Source organism: Martes martes (assembly GCF_963455335.1).
Source record: "Martes martes genome assembly, chromosome: 11".
In the NCBI taxonomy this organism is placed as follows: domain Eukaryota; kingdom Metazoa; phylum Chordata; class Mammalia; order Carnivora; family Mustelidae; genus Martes; species Martes martes.
In genome coordinates this window covers 103,291,443-103,312,122 of record NC_137899.1, presented here as the reverse complement: position 1 = coordinate 103,312,122, position 20,680 = coordinate 103,291,443, and the positions used below count along the sequence as shown (strand labels likewise).

The window sequence follows — 20,680 nt, the reverse complement described above, 5'->3', positions numbered from 1 at the left end:
CATAGTTTAGTGAATAAAGATAGGGTAGCTGTTTCTAATATAGTGCTAATTCTTTAGCTGTACAACACATCTTGGAAGTAGTGGATACACGAGATTCAGCAAGATACAAACACAATGTAAAATAGAACTGTCAGAACGCAGGCTTATTTTGACCACTGCTGTTCAAAAGAAGGAAAGGGCGTGATGATACAATTTCTTAGCTACTTTTTGTTCTGTCGTCTTAGGATAAAGGAAGCATGAAAGGCATCACCATTCTGTGGAGTGAAGGAAGTTAGGAGAGAGAAATAATTTTTATTCTATTTAATGTTTGACTAAAGCACAGAGCAGGCATTTGGATAAGAAGTAGACAATGAGTGCTGGTGTTCACTAACATAATTAGTAAATACTAGCCTGTTTAAAATATTTTGTATGTTTTTCTCTGTGCTTTTTGTGATTCTTTATGTATATGTACACAATAAGATTTGTCTGCTTGCTTGATATTAATTACATCACATGTAATTAATCGAGCAGTTATTGGGCGTCATCCAGATTTTGCTTCGAATGGTTTGTAGAACAGATACTGTGCCTGTTTCTGTAGAGTGCCTTGTCTGGGGGGGTGTCATTGGCACCTTTGCCAGGCTCTTTTCCAGATACAGTTTTTAAATGAATAAAATAAAATACATAAGATCATGAAGATAAAAGATTATGTTGAAATATTACCAAAATAGTAAAAAGCCAAATTTATAATTTCATAATGTTTTTTAAAATTTACACTTAAATTATAAATCCTAATATAATTTTAATAATTGCCATAATTTTCAAGTCGTGATGAGGGTAAATGATACTGTGGGATGATATCTGCAAATGCTGAATGTGATAAGAAATTACCTGCTTTCTGTTGGTGACAGACATAGTTGTTGCTGTATCACTCTACATGTACATGTCTTCATAATGAAATGAGTTTTTAGGATTCTGAATTTCAAAGGTTGCAAAAAAAAAAGATGAATTTTTCCCTCCCAAGATCCTAGAACACCTGAGTAAGTAAAAATATTTAAAAAATTATTTTATTTTTTAATATTTTTAGGTGGGGGGGGTGGGGTAGAGGGAGAAAGAGCATGAATCTCAGGCAGACTCCATGCTTAGTGCAGAACCTGACAAGGACCCTGAGGTCGTGACCTGAGCCTAATTCAAGAGTTGGATACTTTTATTTATTTATTTATTTAAATTTTATTTATTTATTTGAGAGACAGAGATCACAAGTAGGCAGAGAGGCAGGCAGAGAGAGAGGAGGGAGCAGGTTCCCCGCGGAGCAGAGCGCCGGATGCGGGGCTGGATCCCAGGACCCTGGGATCATGACCTGAGCCGAAGGCAGAGGCTTTAACCCACTGAGCCACCCAGGCGGCCCACGAAATATATTTTTAAAAATTCATTCAAATATAGATGCTTTGAAAGAATGTGTTATGTATTAATAAGAGAGGCCATAAGCAGGCTCCGGAATATTTGCGACATCTGACAGTCTGTTCTGTGAGGTTGGTGACTTTATGGAATATGTTTTTAGGATATATACAAAGAATGACTTAACCTTTGAGGGAAATAATTTCTTAATTGTCCAAAATCAAAGTGTATGATTTCCTTGAACTTGGTTGTGAGGTAAACGCTCTCTTTATGCCATAATCTGTCTCAGCCAGCTTTAAAAATAAACAGAAATACGCTGTGTTTTCAGTTTTCATTTCATATTCTTCATGTGCAACGAACGATTCCTCAGTCACACGGTGCTAGTAAAATGTGAACATTTCCATTCAACGCTGGTGTCTTCCTACAGCCTCTGTGCTCCGAGACTGCCGCGGGGGGACGGGCCTGCCGCGGGGGTCGGGAGAGGGCGGAGACCCCGCGCGGGGGCTGCGGGCCGCTCGCTCCCGCTCCGGCTCCGGCTCCGGCTCCGGCTCCGGCTCCGGCTCCGGCTCCCGCTCCCGCTCCCGCTCCCGCTCCGGCTCCCGCTCCCGCTCCCGCTCCCGCTCCCGCTCCCGCTCCCGCTCCGGCTCCGGCTCCGGCTCCGGCTCCGGCTCCGGCTCCGGCTCCCGCTCCCGCTCCGGCTCCCGCTCCCGCTCCCGCTCCCGCTCCGGCTCCGGCTCCCGCTCCGGCTCCGGCTCCGGCTCCGGCTCCGGCTCCCGCTCCCGCTCCGGCTCCCGCTCCCGCTCCCGCTCCCGCTCCCGCTCCCGCTCCGGCTCCCGCTCCGGCTCCCGCTCCGGCTCCCGCTCCCGCTCCGGCTCCCGCTCCGGCTCCCGCTCCCGCTCCGGCTCCCGCACCTCCCGGGTCGAGTTTGCGCGTCTCGTACCCGAGGCTGTGTCAGCTGTTACTGTGCTTTTATAAAAGAGGAGAATTAAAGGAGAGAACTAGGCGGCGCACACCTCGGTCTGTCCTGTCCGTTTTACTTGGGCTTTTCATGCCTTTTGAAGCCTCCTGAGCTCTTCCCCGCCCGCGCCCGCCCGTGGCCCTTCGCCCGCGCTGCCGGCCGCCGCTCCGGTTCCCGACTGCGTCCGCGGAGGAGAGGCGCCCGCGTCGCAGAGGCCGGCGGCTCTTGGAGCGGCTCGCGGCTCGCAGTAGTTGCTCAGTTTCGTTCGGTAAAAGTCATTCTCAAGCGTTTGAGGGAAAGGCCCTCGGCAAAGTGCCAGGGGCCGCGGCGTCGGCGTGGGCTTTGTTCCGACCGCTTTCGTCGGTCCGTCGTGGTGGCGTCGGTCTGGCATCCGGAGGCTGGTGTCGCGGCGGCGCTGCCCCGCCGGACGGGGAGGTCGGCAGGATGTCGCGTGCGGCCGGAGAGAGTCCGGCCGCGGCCACATCCCGGCGCTGCCCGCGGGCCTCGGGCGCGTGCTCTCCGCGTGTTACCGCGTCCGCCCGGAAGGCGGTTTGATACCGCGGGCTGGTCGCCGTCCTTTAAGCGATGAACGAACCGGAACTGAGCCGAGCTCCCTGGCCGAGCTCCCACCGCTGGCAAACGCGGGTTCTGGGCCACTTGGTTCCAGGCCTTGGATTCGGACGACGCCCGCACCGGAACAGCCTTGCTGCTGTTCGCCGGAGCCGCCGCGCGCGAGTCCTGAGTGGGTCGTGGGAGGAGCGGCCCGGGTAGGGACGGGGCTTAGAGCCGGTGCGGCCGGGCCCCCGGGGAGCGCGCAGCCCCCCGGCCCCCCCAGGAGCGTCCTCCCGCCGGGCCGGGCTCGCGGGTGGCGTTTCCTCTGCACACGTGCCACCTGCTGGCCCAAGGTCCAGCCCAGGTGCGGCCGCCGGGAGAGTCACCTCTGCCGTCCCCGCGGTCCGCGCCGGCTCTCCTGGCTTCAAACCGTTTTGTGACCCAGTAGCGTTGCCTTTTTTTTAGGTCAAGGTCGGAGTGAGGAGAAAGTTACACGGATTATTTTATATCAAAGAAACATAGAACAGGGAAATTTTCTTACACGTAACAAGTGCCTGCTTCCTGCCCTTTCATCGTTGTACACCGTTAGGCACTGGGGCGAGCGGACCGCGGTGAAAGGCAGAACCTCCGCAGAGCGGCAGAGAAGCCGAGCCTGGGCTCGTTTACGGGCGGAACGGCGGGCTTCTGTGGTTTTAGCACAGGCCCGGGAGTGCAATTTTGGTAGTAAACTGTGGATAAGCAACTTCTGGCGTCAGAACTCGACTCGGTTGTCCGTGAGTTGACAGTCTTTTCAGCAGAGCATTTCCGGTTGACATCTCTGGTTGGATGTTCGCATGACATTTTCAGCCAGAGCAGTCCGTTTCACATTCTGCTGTGAAGACTTGGGCTGGGAGGAGAGAGAGACATAAACATTAGTTTAATTGTCCTGGCTCGACTTTGACACATAGTAAGATCTAATTTATGCTGCTAGACAAAGAGTGACAATTAAAAAAGATAGGTTCTGTCGTTATGTATAGTTTCACATAATTAGGGATACTTTTTTTCTGTTTTTATTTTGTGGCTGGAACTGCTCCCTAGGAAGCAGTCAGAAGACTCCTTTATTTTTCCTTATTCCTTAAAAAACAAATGACTAAAACAAAATCCACACAAAAAATCCAGCCCAAACCCAACAGTCCCTCCGCTGTTTTTAGCAGATCCACGGTAGGATCATGGGCAGTAGCAGTGATAGCTGGAAGCATAAAGGAGAACAGGATGAGCTCGTGAAGCCTGCCTTAGCACCACTGTCCTTGTAGGTCAGGCCTGTTCCAGAGCCCATTAGGGGAAAAAACCGCTCTCGAATCTGAATCTGTTTTTTGCTCCTCTGAAATGCAGGGAGCCTAATTTCTAAAAGTTGTGTTCCCAAATACCTACCAGCCTACCATTAGCATTTGTGTTTAACCTTGCCATCTCCTTCCGATCTACTTTGAGAGAGGAAGAGGGAGAGGTAGACCGAGCAGACAGACACAGAGAGAGATGGTCTTCCTGCTGATTTCCCCTTAGTTATAAGCAAAAAAAAAAAAAAAAAAAAAAAGCTCCTAAAAATATTGAAAGTGTTAGGTATTTTCCTTTTGAGGGAGATAAAAATAAGAACGTAGTTAGGGGGCACCTGGGTGGCTCAGTGGGTTAAGCCTCTGCCTTCCGCTCAGGTCATGATCCCAGGGTCCTGGGATGGAGCCCTGAATCGGGCTCTCTGCTCAGCAGGGAGCCTGCGCCCCGCCCCCCGCCCCCCTGCCTGCCCCTCTGCCTATTTGTGATCTCTGTCTGTCAAATAAATAAATAAAATCTTAAAAAAAAAAAAAGAGCATAGTTGGGAGTGTGCCTGGAGAAGAAGTTTGACAAGAGACCATAAGTGGTAGACGGCAGCATAAACCAGAGAAGGGACAGGCTGTGCCTGACGGAGGGCCTGCGGTTCAGTGGTGGAGGCGAAACAGAGCTGGTCCTTGGGAGAAAAGTGCTCCAAGAGCAATGTAATGGCACGTGACTCTGGTCCATGGGGCTCAGGATCTATAAGCTCTTGAGGTACTCTTCTTAGTACTTGTCTCGACTTTTACCCTTCCTTATTACTTGGTAATAGGAGTGGTACAAAAAGAGCATATCCCACAGGGGCTCAGAGCATCTCTGGATAGAAATGAAATGCTTCCTGAAAGACGTTTTCATATGTATGGCCATTTTATAGTGTTTTGAATATAATGGAGGGCGTCTGTCCGGTAGAACCATGTTACTTTCTGTGTTTGGTTATAAAAGCACTTAGAGGGCAGGCAACACAGAATAACTTTTGGGTCTTTCCAGATGCTTTCCCTAGACCTATTGGCTCTGGAGGTACCTGGTCTGCTTTCCAAGTGATAGCAGGTCACAGATCTACCAAATATTTTGATACAGTATAAAAAGGGTCAGTTGATTTCCAAACTCCAGTGTTACTGTTCTCATTGCCAGGTTTCCAGCCCACATTTTAAGTGTCTGTTATGGCAATTCCCCACTCCTGTGTTAGTTGGGGCATGGGTTAAGATGCTGTAAACAGAGACCCCAGAATATAGCAGTGGTGTAAATAAAATAGATTCATTTTTTTTCATGCACTATTTCTGAAAGTGAGAGGGTCAGTCATCTTTGCTCCCGGTGGTGGTTTATGGACCTAGGCTCCTTTCGTCTTGTTCTTCTGCCTTTCACGAGAATGGTGTTCTCATCTGCAGCATTGCATCTCGGTTGCTGACGTGTCTGTGTTCCTGTCTGTAGGAAAGAGGAAACATAAGAGTCTATGGCAAATCCCTTCCTGTTAGAAGTTGCATGGTCAATTTTGGTCCCACTATATTGGTGAGAACTTGCCACGATTAGCTACAAAGAAGGTTGAGAAAATCAGTCTCTAAGAAGTTCTGGAGTTTATCCTTTGTCCACTTTTCTGCAGGGTCATGTGCCTTGTTCAGGTTTCATGATGTAAAGTTCTGCACATGTTCTAGATTTGAGTGCCCATTTATGGACCAAATCCATGTGTTTTTTTTTTTTTTTCAATCCATGATGTACTTTTTCATTTTGTTCATGATAGCTTTTGTTGTGTAGCAGTTTCATATTTTAATATAGTAAAGTTTGCAAATCTTTTTATAATCCTTTGATACAAGTGTACTTCATATTTATGGATTTAATTCTAGGTACTCTGTCTCAGTTTTGTGGCTGGGGTAGACAGGACAGACAACATGATTGATAGGCCCACAAGCACTTGATTTATGGTCCACTTTACTATTTCAATTTAAGAAAAAACAATGTTATTTTAAATAGGAGAACCAAAACTGTCTGTCTGATGCTTTATTTCATCATTCATTTCATGATTTGACAAGACTTATAATTATTTGTAGTTTTTCTAACTGAACAATTAATAGTTCTCAAAGTTATTTGTCAAAACACTTACCTAAACTTCATTATGAATTTAGCAGACTTTGATAGTCATAAAAATGGGAAAGTCAGATTGGAGAGCTGATATGAGAGATGTGAGATAAAATTTGGTGTGGAATTTAGTGTTCCATCTGCTGGATATGTCCTGAATGCAGTTGAAGCGTGGTCTGAAACTCAGGACAGGAGCCAGGGCTGCAAGTGTCAGCGGATGACCATGAAGTCCAGAGGAGACTCTTAAAACCTGGATAATTATTAAGTTCTTCAAGGAGAAAGAGCAGGGGCGCCTGGGTGGCCAGTCGTTTAGTGTCTCTGCCTTCGGCTCAGGTCATGATCCCAGGATTCTGGGATTGAGCTCTGCATCTGGCTCCCTGCTCAGCGGGAGGCCTGCTTCTCCCTCTCCCACTCCCCCTGTTTGTGTTCCCTCTCTTGCTGTGTCTCTCTCTGTCAAATAAAATCTTCAAAAAAAGAAGAAGAAGAAGAAAGAGCACATAAAGGACACCCCGAGGGCTATTCCCACATTTAGAGGTCTAAAAGAAACCAACTGAAGAGACAGATACTGGATTATTTAATTTTCATTAGCAACCTTGGGAGATATGTGGTAGCTTTTTGGTTTTGCAGGTGAGATGGAGAATTTTATTAAAAATTTTTTTTAAGATTTTATTTATTTGATAGAGACAGTGAGAGAGGGAATACAAGCAGGGGGAGTGGGAGAGGGAGAAGCAGGCTTCCCGCTGAGCAGAGAGCCCGATGTGGGGCTCGATCCCAGGACCCTGAGATCGTGACCTGAGCTGAAGGCAGATGTTTAACTGACTGAGCCACCCAGGCGCCCCGATGATGGAGAATTTCAGATGACTTTACAGAAATCGCATAGACAGTAGTTACTACAACTGGTACTCCAGAGCAGGTCGTGATGCCTCCGAAGCCTGTAGTAATCCAGTACAACTCCTGCTTATAAAAGTTAGGAAAGCCTTTCACTGAGGAGGAGGTTGTCCTTGGTGCCCGAATTCCTAGAAAGTTTGAAGGCTTGGCTGTCGTCCCTGGGTTGTTAGTTCTCTTGCTCTCGGTGGTGGGAGAACAGCATTGCAGTGGGGGGATGCCCATTAGGAAGGTAATGGAGTGTGGCCCCTCCAAAGTCCCATTTTGTGAATTTTATTGGGACAAGTAAGGAAAGAGAGAAGAAGAGTTTGAAGGGCTAGAAGTGCTTTGTATTTGTTTCTTTGGTTTGGGGTGGTGGTGTGGAAAGGTGTGAGTAAATTCCGAGTTAGGAAAGAAGGACCGCCCGGGGCGTGGGATTGCATCAGGGCACTGTGGAGGGCCGTGCCCGTGCTCGTCCAGCGTCTCCAGTGGCTGGATGGTTCTTCTTTTTTTTTTTTTCCCCTCTCCTTTTTTTTAAAAAAATTAATTTATGTATTTTAATAAATAATGTATTTTTAGCCCCAGGGGTACAGGTCTGTGAATCGCCAGGTTTACACCTTTCACAGCGCTCATCACAGCACATACCCTCCCCAATGTCCATATCCCCACCACCCTCTCCCGTCCCCCCTCCACCCAGCAACCCTCAGTCTGTTTTTTTGAGATTGAGTCTTTTATGGTTTGTCTGGCCGGATGGTTCTTAAGGAGATGCGTGGCATCCTGTGATGGCGTTTGTTGACTTGCCTCCTGAGAAGGTGTGTGTGAGGCGTGAGGTGTTTGGGGTTGGAGTCTTGAGGGTAAAGAAAAAGGCAGTGGAGTCAGATGTGCTCTTCAATTATTTCCCTTTAGAATGACTATTCATTAAGGCTGTAATGATTGTTTTAAGTGAATAATAGTTTTATTTATAAATTGTGAAGAACTTTTTTTTAAGCAAGTCACTTTGATGAACATTTGTTTTATAGGGGAACTGCTATGACCCTCCAAATAAGGTTCCTAACAGTTATTACTAAGATGAAACCCCGCTGAGTCCACTGTAAGGTGCACAAAAAGAACAGCGGGCAGAGTTTCACGTTATTCCGACGATCACGTTGCAACAGAGAGTGGAAAGCCCATCGCGGACACGAACCGTTCCTGTGTTAGTGAGCTGTGCCCGTTGCTCTTTGAATCTTCTTCCTGTGCCGTGTCAGCTTTATAGGTGAATTCACCACAGATGGATTTCAATGTGAAAATGACTTTCTGTATGCTCTTGTTCACTGTTACGCAGAAATCAAAGAGCAGTCTGCAGAGGACGACGCCGAAGCAGAAGTGGACAGCAGCGGACGGCCCGGGCCGGCCCTTCAGCGCTCTGTGTCGGAGGAATCGGCGAGCTCCCTGGTCTCTGTTGGTGTGGAAGCCAGAATCAGGTTAGAGAATGAGTGCAGCCGGAGGGGGATGTGTGACGGCAGGGAGCTGGCTAGACAGAGAATTCACAGTCCAAGCTTGCTTTTCAATATGGAAGGGATTTTATTACTTAATAATTTTAGATTTATGGCTGATGCCTCTGTGTGGTGTTGAGGTGAAGGGTGTCTGTGAGCTTAGGTGGTTGTAGAACAGACCAGTAGACTAGCAGGTTGGACCCTCCTCTCCGCAGAGCAGAACAGAATCGCCAGCACCCTGGTCCTGGCCAGAGGAATAACTCCAAGCTTTTAGTGCAAGGATTGATTTTTGATAGTTACCTGTAAACTTTTATACTCCTGTTCCTTACTCTTTCTTCATTCCTTAACAAAGGAAATAGAGGAGGTTATAACCTACCTGTGTATACTTCAGCTTTGAAGTCTCGGGGTTTTTTAGACCGTATTTGAAAGACATGAGTAACACTAGGAAACCATTTCTCAGTTGAATACTCCCATCTTCTTGAAATGTTTTCTTTCTTTTGCTTTTGGCACCCTTGCTTCCTCATCTTTCGCTGGCTTCTGCAGAGACCCCCTGCTTTTAAAATGTTGGGGTCCTCAGGGAAGTCTTCAGCGTGCGCACGTTCATCTCTGCTCCCTCCCTGGGGGTGCGCGTGCAGTGTGACGGCGAAGTTGTCTGTGTGATGAGCCCCATATTTGTATTTCCAGGGCTGACCTTTCACTGAACTTCAGACTTTCCCATCTGTCTGTCTGCTTGACATCTCCCTTTGGAGATATAGTACACACCTCACCCATACATGGTGTGTTCCCCATTTCAGGGAAGGTTTGAAATTCTCAAGATAAAAGAGTAGGGTGGAAAATAAAATAGTCCCCAACATACTTTACCCATTACTACTGCTTTATTTTTCTTTTCTTTTCCTTACTTTTCTTTTCTTCCTTTCTTTTCTTAAAGCTTTTATTTATTTATTTGAGAGAGAGCATGAGCAGTGGGGAGGGGCAGAGGGAGAGGGAGAAGCAGACTCCCCGCTGAGCAGGGAGCCCAATGTGGGGCTCGATCTCCGGACCCTGGGATCATGGCCTGAGCTGGAGGCAGACACTTGACCAACTGAGCCGCCCAGACGTCCCCCTGCTTTATTTTTCTTAGTAGCACTTGTTATTTTTCGGTTCATTTGGTGATTTAATTATCGATATCCTGTGAGTTCTGTGAAGGCAGTACTTCTTTCTGTTTTCTATTGGATTGATAATTATTTTCTGTAGATTATACATTATATTTTGTTTTTTAAGATTGTTTCCCTTAAAACCCAAAGCTCGTATCTCTTTACCCTATTGAATTTAATTTTGAAAGAATTCACACTTACATTCCAATTGGTTTCTTAGTCTTAACAATAAGTGCTTTATCATATTTTCATATCTCTTTGCGTCTCTCATCCAGCATCTCATGCTTGAGTTATTTTAGATATATTCTTTGTACTTCTGTTTCACTTGTCTTGGCCCACTAACTCCCCACCCCCAACTTTGAAAATTGAGGTTTAATTTATATACAGTGAAAATCAGCCATTTTGTGAGATGACAGCTGTACACAGTGACATAACCACAACCACCACGAGTTAAAGAACCGCCCGCCATGCTGAGAAAGTCCCTGGTGCCTGTTTGTTGTCAGCCCGGACTCCACCTTCCGCCCTCGGCAGCCACTGGTCTGTAGGTCCCTGTTGTTTTGCTTTTGCAATAACAGCGAAATGGAATTGTAGAGTATGTGTTCTCGACTCTCTCCTTTTTTACTTAGCTAATGCCGTTTTTACGCTCTGGCCTTTCTGCTCATCTGCGTTAGTGTGTGCATCAGTGCGCCTCCTCTTTACTGCTGAACAGGACTCGGTTTGATGGAGGCTCCTGCCGCAGTTTATCCGTTTTCTACTTCAGGAATATTTGGGCAGTTTCCAGTTTGGGGCAGTGATGAATATGGTTGGTATAAATATTCACTCACAGGTTTTGGTGCGAAGATAGGGTTTTTATTTCACTTGGGTAAATACTAGGCTGGGAGAAAGGTAATTGGAAAAGTGCCAAAGCGTGTTCCGTGTGCGGTTCTGCCGTTCTGCATCCTCACGGGTGATGTGTGAGGGTCGCTGTCAGAGCATGGGGTAACAGGCCATTTCTCGGTCCGATTCAGCTTCGCTCTTAGAAAGGCACTGTGCCTTGTGGTTTCCAGGGTTGTGTGTTCTCAGTGACCCCGCCGTTACGCCAGCGGTGGGAGCCCTGTGACGGCCCGAGGCCAGGGCACAGTCTTGCTTCTCCTCTAGGGTTAAAGCCCCCTTGACCCCTCACTATTCCTCCGTCTGCACTTGGTCTTCGCCGTCGCAGGTGGTGATTTTTCCTGTCCTTCTCTCACAAGCCTAAGGCTTTTGTTCCCTCTGTGCCTTCCCCATACTGCTGCTGTTCCCGCTCCCCAGGCTTTGTGTCATGACCAGCACATTGTGCAGACCTGTCGCCATGCTCCCAGTGCTGTGCGTGGGCATCTGGAGTGGTACACAGAGAGATGATGAGGGGAGTGGTGTCTGTGGGTCCCAGATACTCTGTATTCTCACACTATCTCACGCTTGGACTTTAGCACTTGGTTAAAATTTTTCACTGGATTCTTCTTATGTTGCTTACATGACATACCGTGGCCTCTTCCCCAGATGAAGCAAATGCTTGTGTGTCATCTCTTTCTGGGAGTGCCTCTCCTTCAGTTGGAGGTGAATTGGTTGCCCTGTGACTTCTGCAATCTGATGTGTTCAAGGAAAGTGAACTTGCAGATTGTCTGGCGAGATTTTGCTCTGAGGGTGGGAGCGGTGCTCTTTGCAGCTTTCTGTACCCAAAGTGAAGACAGAAATTTCCTTTGTCCCATATATAAAGTTAATAAACTGGTCTGAGATGTCTAGATGACTGTCTTTACTTCTTCCATCTCTTGAAACCTTTCCCAATTCTTTAGTGATTTGAGTACTTACTTAAAATTATTTTCATTGTGGATCTGTTGTGTGGCAAAATTCCTGTGCTCTTACAAGCCTGGGATTACTTTTAATCACTGTCACATTTGAGTGATGGTTTTGGCTATGACATTGAAGGTGAAGATACTTACTGTCAATACTTCAAGGGACACCTCGGTGACTCAGTCAGGTAAGTGTCTGCCTTCGGCTTGGGTCATGATCTCAGAGTCCTGGGATCAAGCCCCATGTCGGGCTCCCAGCTCAGCAGGAGTCTGCATCTCCCTCTGCCTCTCCCGCTGCTTATGCTCTCTCTCTCTCTCTCTCTCTCTCTGAAATGAATAAATAAAATCTTTTTTAAAAAGTATACTTTAAAATAATTTCTTTTTTTTTAAAATTATTTTATTTTTTATTTGACAGAGAGAGAAATCACAAGTAGGCAGAGAGGCAGGCAGATAGGAAGGGAGAAGCAGGCTCCCTGCTGAGCAGAGAGCCCGATGTGGGGCTCGATCCCAGGACCCTGGGATCATGACCCGAGCCGAAGGCAGAGGCTTAACCCACTGAGCCACCCAGGTGCCCCTAAAATAATTTCTTTTTTTAAAGATTTTATTTATTTGAGAGAGTACGGGAGGGACAGAGGGAGAGAGAGAGTCTCAAGTCGACTCCTCTCTGAGTGCGGAGCCCAAAGCAGGGCACAACCCTGAGGTCATGACCTGAGCTGAAATCAAGAGTCAGATGCTTGACTGACTGAGCCACCTGAGAGGCCCCTAAAACAGTATTTTAAAAAAATTTAAAATCAATGTAGAAAAATCCATAATGAGTGAAATGTAATTTTTTTAAAGTTAAGAAATACTGTTTTTCTTTATTCTGGTATTTTAAAAAATTTTTATTTAAGTTCCCGTTCATTAAAATACAACATAATTCAGTTTCAGTTGTACAGTTTAGTGATTCATCACACGCATACATCACCCAGTGCTCATCACTACAGGTGCCCTCCTTCATCCCCATCACCTGTTTCCCCCGTCTCCCCTCTCTGTAGTTGAGAATTTGTTTTCTGGTTTGCTGCTTTCTTCCATGTTCTTCTGTTTTGTTTCTTAAATTCCACATATCAGCAAAGTGAAAAGAAAAAGAGTGACACAAACCACAAAACAGACTCTTAACTCTAGAGAACAAAGTGAGGGTTCCCCAGGGGAGGTGTGTGTGGGGGCTGGATGAAATAGGTGATGGGGTTGTAGGGAGGGCACTTGTCTTGATGAGCGCTCCCTAACTAATATTGCACTCTAACTAATATTGCACTTTTATTAACTGGAATTTAAATAATAACTTGAATAAAATAAAATACTCCATCCAAAATGAAATAAGGGGTGATAGATAAGATGAGAAAAACAAAGTACTTCTGACAGGTAAAGCTGAAGGATGGGTTCATGAGCATTTATTAACTGTTCTACTTTTGTGTCTTTGTTCAAAAATATCCATAATAAAAAGTCAAAGATGTATGTGATTTTTAAAAAACAAAAAGGCCCCCCAATCAACACAGTTCCATGTGAGTGAAATCATACGGTGTTTGTCTTTCTCTGACTTATTTCGCTTAGCAGAATTCTCTCTCGCTCCACCTCACGTTGTTGCAAATGGCGAGATCTCATTGTTTTTATGGCTGATATATATAAAATGGGAATTGTATATACACCACATCTTATTTATCCATTTGTCAGTCGACAGACACTTGGCTGCGTCCATGTCTTCGCTGTTGTAAATAATGCTGCAGTAAAAGTAGGGAGTGCATGTGTCTCTTTGAGTTAGTGTTTTTGTATTCTTTGTGTAAATACCCAGGAGTGTGAGTGCGGGGTCATGGGGTAGCTCTATTTTTAAGTTTTTGAGGAACCTCCATGCTGTTTACCAGAGTGGCTGCACCAGCTTGCCTTCCCACCAACAGTGTGAGAGGGTTCCCCTTTCAAGGAGCAGACCTTCTAATTCTGTTCTTTCTGAGGTCCCTTATTAAACATCTGTTCCATAAGCATATATTGTTTTTGTCTTTTAACTTGTTTAATTTTATTGTAGTTAGTAGATATTATTGCTTAGAATAAATTCAGGTTTTCAAAAAATTGAGCAGAGGGTACAGGAGTTCCTATTCTCAGCTTGCCCTCCTTCCCTGAGTTTCCCCCTTATTAGCACTGTGCCTTAATGTGGTATGTTTGTTACAATCGATGAACTAGTAGTATTGGTATGTTATTATTAACTAAACACCATAGTTTACATTAGGGCTCGTTCTTTGTGTTATGTAGTTCTCTGAGTCTTGACAAATGCCTGATTGTGCATTTGCCATCGCAGTGCATCACAGGCAATAGTTTCCCTGCTCTACAATCGCCTGTGCCCTACCTACTTACCCTCTTCCCCTCTGTTGAACTCTTTCTCACACACCCCTCATCTCGGACTACTTACTCCAGCAAGCACTTAAATCTATGCTTTCATGTCTCTGTGTTTGTTCCTGTGTGTTTCGTAACTATGTCATGCATAAAGAGTGGTCTGTCAAGTGCTTAAAAAAAAAATTGAAAACCACAGGTTTTCCAGAACCCAAATGTCGCCCAGTGGCATTAAACCCATCCCTCTTTCCTAGCCTCAGCCTTACTTTCTTTATTACTTCCATTTTTTAAAATTAGATGAAAATAAAATTGTTTTTCTAAGTACAAGGTAAAGTTTTTTGATTCTGTGGGGTCTGCTACTTTAAAAAGTCATGCCATGAATTGCAAATGTGTAATTGATTATTAAACTTAATTGTTCTTATGGCCTATATGTACTCAAGCTTACCTCGCACAAAAGTTGTAATATTTAATTTTAAAGCACAAGTATCTATAGTCTGTCACTTTAAAAATAGTTGGATAAAACTACTTTCACATTCTGTTTTTCTTTTCATTTTGACCAGTGAACAGCTCTGTGCTTTTTGTTACTGTGGTGAAAAAAGTTCCTTAGGACAAGGAGACTTAAAGCAATTTAGAGTAACGCCTGGGTTTATCTTGCCATGGAAAAGCCAGCCTTCTAACAAGAAGGACGTTGATGACAACAGCAATGGAACCTGTGAGAAAATACAAAACTCAGCACCACGAAAACAAAGAGGACAGAGAAAGTAAGCAACTTTGAATAAATGCTTGGAATGCAGTAAGGCTGTCTATAATTCATTTTCATCTCAGGGAATATATAAATGGGGTTGTTACTGAATCATTTCTCATGTTTTTCCCCATTCGTAGAGTGCTTTATGCCTCACCATTAAAATCCCTCATAAAACACTCCTTTCCTCAAAATCTCTTGTGTAAAAAAAAAAGTGTGTTAATTGTATATTAAAATCAGTGTGATCGCAAAAGTTAATGTTTAAAAAAAAAACTTTAAGGAACATAACATTAACCTAGAAAGGAGTTTATGGAAAGAAGGTGAAACAGATCAGTGAAGCCTTTCTTTCCTCCTTTGAGTAAGTTTTTGATTTTTTGTAAGAATGTAACCTAACACAATGACAAAACCAAGATGGTTTTCTCTACCCATGTTCTTAATTTGTTATTCAGTTATTTTTATGGTTCAGAGAATATTGAGCTATCCTATAAACTGTTAACTTTCCTATCTGTTAACTATCCTATAAACTGTTAACTTAAATAAGGTTAACTTTCTAAGTAATTACATGCTCCGATTTTCCTTTCTAAAGTTGAAGAAACTCTTCTTTTTTGATGAAATAAGGATTTACTAAGGTATTTGTATAACTATATATGTGTGTCTGTGTTCATCAACATGATAGTTACCTGAAACTTCTCTCTAATATGTTTAATTTTGGAGTCAAAAATTTTTTTTAGATGTTGCTGAGTTTTGTTTAAAGGCCATCTTAATATGTGGCTTTGGCTCTGGTAGTTGAGGGAATAGAACTTTTGTAGTCGATGAGAAAGTGTAAAATTAATTTAGCTTGGAAGGCTAACCAGCTCTGCCCCTTGAGGGTGATGATGTAATCATCCAAGTGCTTATCTGGCTTTTATCCAGATTTAAGTACTAAAGTATTGTTGTGTTGTACTTATTTGATTGGCTCCTTCTTTTGGACTCCTGCCAGTGCCTTGAAGCCCTGAAGTAGGAAATGAAACAATAACAAGAAAGAAAGTCTTTTTAAAAAATTTAAGGTGGAACAGCTTAAGGAAGTTTAGAAGCACCACATTGAGGGTCTTGCTGTTTAGAAGACCAGAGCTAGATCATATAGAAGAGCTTTTCTTTTTGTTATCAGTCAGGTGCTCACATCCTAATGAAATACATCAGAAGTCTAGCAAACTTCCAGTATCCATCAGTAATTAGCAGATCTAATGGACTGGACCAGCTAATATCTCCTATCCTCGTGTTCTGTCTTGAATAACGGCAATTATATAAACACTATTCTGGGAAATACAGTTGGACTTCGTTGACTTATTTTATAAGCTGAGTTAATTTTTAGTTGAAAACTTTGGTTTAGTCCTTACATACACTTAGTGTTTACCGATGTATTAAGTAATGATAACAAGACAGTTAATGGATGTTAGGAAAAAAACACATTTATAAGATTTGGAATTCATTTAGGGGTAAACAATTTAATTTGGTAATGATTTTAAATAGTTATAAAATATATTCCTGATAAATAGAAACCAAATAAACTTGTTTTTGTTTTTAATATGAAAAGGAGGTTGTAAAAAGAATTTTTCTCTCTTGGTGACATTAAATTTTAAGAATATGTAATTGGAGATTCTTTTTCTCTTTTGTTTTAGACTTAAATTTTGGGAGTATGTATTTCAGCTGTCTTTTCCTAATGGTCTTTGCTAAGTTGGGCTGCTGTCATCCTTAGGGTTGACATCAGTGTCTTACTGATACGGTATATACATAAAAACTGGTTGCAAAACCTGAAGGTGAAATTTGATTAAGCTGGTGGTTAGGAATTGGTTAGTAATAGACTGGTTAGTCATTGCATTAGTTTTTATACCCGTCTCCCCCATCAAATACTGGTATAAAGGAAATATCTTAGAACAATACATCAATCTTTATAGATGAGCTGTTAGTCTTTTTTCCCCTTCTAATAAAAGAACGCTGATTAGTAATGAAGAATCTATTTGTAGGAATGGAGGTATTTATAGGAAAGAGTTTGTTCTCACTCTGCTGGGGGCATTTATAAAAATGAGAATTTAAAGTTAGAATAGCATGCTAAACTTTTAAAAAAAGTGAGTCTATACATTTCTAATGCTGAACAAAATACTGGTTATTTTCGTATGGTTTGATATTTAAATGTACTTATTGAAATATGTTAATACTTTTTTTCTTTCAGTGATTCCAGGTATAAAAAAGTTTAGTACCCTGGTCATTGTGCTGATTTTCTCTTAATAGGAATCATGATAAATATCCAGCATACAGAAGTGCAGTGAGTTACGATCTATATTCAATAGTGACTTAATCCAGAATTATGATCAGGTTAAATACTATGATATCAGGAGAAGATTAGAGTTTTAGTTCCAGTTACCTGATTTCCCATATTTGCTGTTTAAAGACAATAGTAGTCTGTTTACTTAATGATCTTAAGACTACTTAAAGTAGTCTTGTTTACTTAATGATCTCCATTAATAGCTGAACTTTGAAGGCTTTGAAAGTCTGAGATAGCCCTTGTGTTGTGTGCTTTCTCTAGTGTTCATTTCTATACTGCTGTTTTTGCTGTTACATTATCTTCTTTATTCCCCACGCCACTAGTAGCTGTTTGGTTTTTGCATTTTACTTCTGACTTGCGAGGTGAAGTGTCACTTACTAGAGAGCACTTGCAGCGTCAGCCGCAGACCAGCTGTCGTGTGGAGGGGCCCGTAAGAGCGCCCCCGCCGACACGTTCGACACGTTCGACACGTTCTCCTCCCACCGCCTCCCTCTTCACACTTGGTAGTGGGTTCTCATTCCCGGGAAGTGACCTTTCTCTACATTATATTAACTGCCAGCTGTGTTGTGCTCGCCCTCACGATAAAGCAAATTACAATTTCTGGTCAAGTTATGTTTCGTGAGCATTTAAGTGAGGCTGAAGGGAATGTTTATTTTATGTGATAAAATATAGTTCCTGATTAGAATATTAGAGTGTCATTAAAAAAATTATAAAATGGCAAAATAAACTTGTAACTGTAATTTTTAACACTTACTTATGGATTTGGATACTTTTTTTTTTAGTTGTTTCTTACATGACAAAATACAGCAACCCAGTTTTATATTACACTATGAATAATAACAGTTGTAGTCTAAAAGTTGTTTTATGTCAGTTTATGCCTAATTAAAATTGATTTGGTAATATGTTATATTAAAGTTGTTGTAAACAAAATAATTATCGACTTGTTACCCCTTTCACATCTGTTTTGTTTTATTTTATTTTTCCAGAGAACGATCTTCTCTGCAGAATATAGTATCTTGTGTAAGTGTAAGCACACAGACCGCTTCAGATGATCAGGCTGGTAAATTGTGGGATGAACTCAGTCTGGTTGGCCTTCCAGATGCTATCGATATCCAAGCCTTATTTGATCCTACAGGTGGGAGCTGGTCTTCAGTGATAACTGTCTCTTGATTCTGTAGACATTTTAATTTTAGTGAATTATCAACTTAATAGTAAATAACCTTTCATCTAGAAATATTTACAATCATATTGTAAAAAATGTCATTGTTTAAGTAAGCTTCCTTAGGTAAAATAAATTGTCTAATTATGCGTACCTAATTTATTTAGCATCTGCACTGGGCCAGTGCTGGGCTGGATACTTTTATAAATCTTTGTATTTATTCTTATGTGGACAACACGGCCATGGAGATCTGATAATTCAGGAAAGAAATTTTTTTAAAAAAAGATTTTATTTATATATTTGACAGAGATCACAAGTAGGCAGAGAGGCAGGCAGAGAGAGAGAGGGAAGCAGGCTCCCCGCTGAGCAGAGAGTCCAACGTGGGGCTCGATCCCAGAACCCTGGGATCATGACCTGAGCCGAAGGCAGAGACTTTAACCCAGTGAGCCACCCAGGCGCCCTGAGGAAAGAAAATTTTAAAAGGAACTGTGAGAAGTTGGGGAAGTTGGGTGTCTGGGTCTATTTAATGCAGGATGAAAGACAATAAATGTTAGCCACGTGGGCATCTTATTATAACAGTATAGTAACCCATACTCATGATATGGTGCTTTTGGGATTTTGAGTTAATTTCAGTTGAACTGCTTATTGATTGATGATGGTTCAAGTGTTGTGTGATAGAGCATTTAAAGACTGACCTGTTTTCAGTGATTGATGTGGGCTGGTGGTGTGGGATGAAGCAGAAGGGAGGTAAATGTGTAGCTTATTTGCCATCCATTCTCTTTGTGATAAAGTGTTATATAATGTCCCTTATATTTTTTGCAAAGATACCAAATAAAATATCTTACAGTAATATTTAAATAAAATGACTAAGAACTCATTTTTTGTTGAAACAATCACTCCTTCAAACTTGTGTGCATCAGAATCACCTAGAGGGCTTGTTAAAACACAGATTTCTGGCACCACTGCAAGAGGTTTTCATTCACTGGGTCTTGGTTCTGATATATTTTGCACTTCCTTTTTAAAATTTTTTTTTAAAGATTTATATATTTATTTGGTAGAGAGAGTGGGGGAAGGGACAGAAGAAGAGGGAGAGAGAGAATCTTAATGCACACTCCCCGCTGAGCACAGAGCCTGATGTGGGGCTCCATCCTGGGACCCTAAGATCATGACTTGAGCCAAAATCAAGAGTCGGATACTTAACCAACTGAACTACCCAGGTGCTCCAGTATTTTGCATTTCTTTTTTTTTTTTTTTAAAGATATTTATTTATGTATTTATTTGACAGAGAAATCACAAGTAGACGGAAGTAGGCAGAAAGGCGGGCAGAGAGAGTAGAGGAAGCAGGCTCCCTGCTGAGCAGAGAGCCCGATGAGGGGCTTGATCCCAGGACCCTGGGATCATGACCCAAGCCGAAGGCAGAGGCTTCACCCACTGAGCCACCCAGGCGTCCCACAGTATTTTGCATTTCTAAAAAGTTCCCAGGTGATACATTTGGGAAGGGCTGACTGCTTTAGTGTGATCACAGATAACAGGGTGCCTTTGTGTGTAGGCATGTCAGGGTTGGTTTGGGGGGTTTACGTCTTATTAGCTTCGTGTTTATTCATTTGCTTCTTTTCACTTCAACCATTTTAGGCACTTGTTGGGCTCATCACCGTTGTGTGGAGTGGTCACTGGGAGTGTGCCAGATGGAGGAACTGTCGTTACTGAACGTGGACAAAGCTGTTGTCTCAGGGAGCACAGAAGTAAGTAGAAGTAACAAATATTTAATTAAGCCACAGTTTTGTAACATTTACTCTAGTCAACATAAAGGTTCACTTGGCAAGAATTGTTTATTAAATGATTAATGTAAAAACCCTTAAAATAGGAATTTTTAATTTTATATCCGAGAGTCATTTGTACACACCACTAGAATATTTAGGCTGTGCAATTAATGTTAATCTCAACAAATATTTTACATTTTTAAAAATATTTTACATTTAAATTAGAAATTAAAAATTTTAGAAATGAGAATTCCTAACTGTATTTATATACCTATGTGGTTACTCTTTAAGAGAGAACAATTCGATGAAGATGTGACATGAAGAGATAACATTTGACAGGTCTTTAGTCCACGATGTGCATTAGCTCTGTTTGCTATTTTAAAAATTGATCCAGAAAAAAAAAAAAAAAAAAAATAAAAATTGATCCAGATATTTCTTTATAGTCAAGTTAGCAGTTCAGTTCGCCTTTTTGGTCCATCCCAAAGTAGTATCATGTACACAGTTTACTGTCTTTTCAAGTTTTCACTGCGATTTTCATGTGATTTTGAAATGAGCACAATAAATGCAACACTTACCATCCATCTATAAAGGAAACAAACCCTATGAAGTGAAATTGCTTTGCTGCCCACAGATTCTCTTGGACTTTTGACTGTTAAATTAGGGAGAAATGAAGCAGCCTTCCCAAAGGAATGTTAAAAATGAAATTTTGATCATAGAAATTATGTGGGCTTTAGCAGATAGAGAACAGGTAAAACTCTCAAAAGTGTTGTCGAGACAAGGACTTAGATATTCA

The 20,680-nt window shown here is 42.7% G+C and overlaps 1 protein-coding gene across 10 annotated transcripts in view; it reads left to right on the top strand.

Annotated features, from left to right (window-relative positions):
• KMT2C (lysine methyltransferase 2C) overlaps positions 1 to 20,680 on the top strand; it is a 273,727-nt gene that overhangs the window by 93,903 nt on the left and 159,144 nt on the right. For all 10 annotated transcript variants that reach the window (XM_080818342.1, XM_080818343.1, XM_080818351.1 and 7 more), the window contains 4 exons: positions 8,481 to 8,619; positions 14,485 to 14,685; positions 17,955 to 18,103; positions 19,760 to 19,869. In XM_080818342.1, the coding sequence (XP_080674468.1) occupies positions 8,481 to 8,619; positions 14,485 to 14,685; positions 17,955 to 18,103; positions 19,760 to 19,869 (599 nt within the window). The remainder of the gene's footprint in view (positions 1 to 8,480; positions 8,620 to 14,484; positions 14,686 to 17,954; positions 18,104 to 19,759; positions 19,870 to 20,680) is intronic.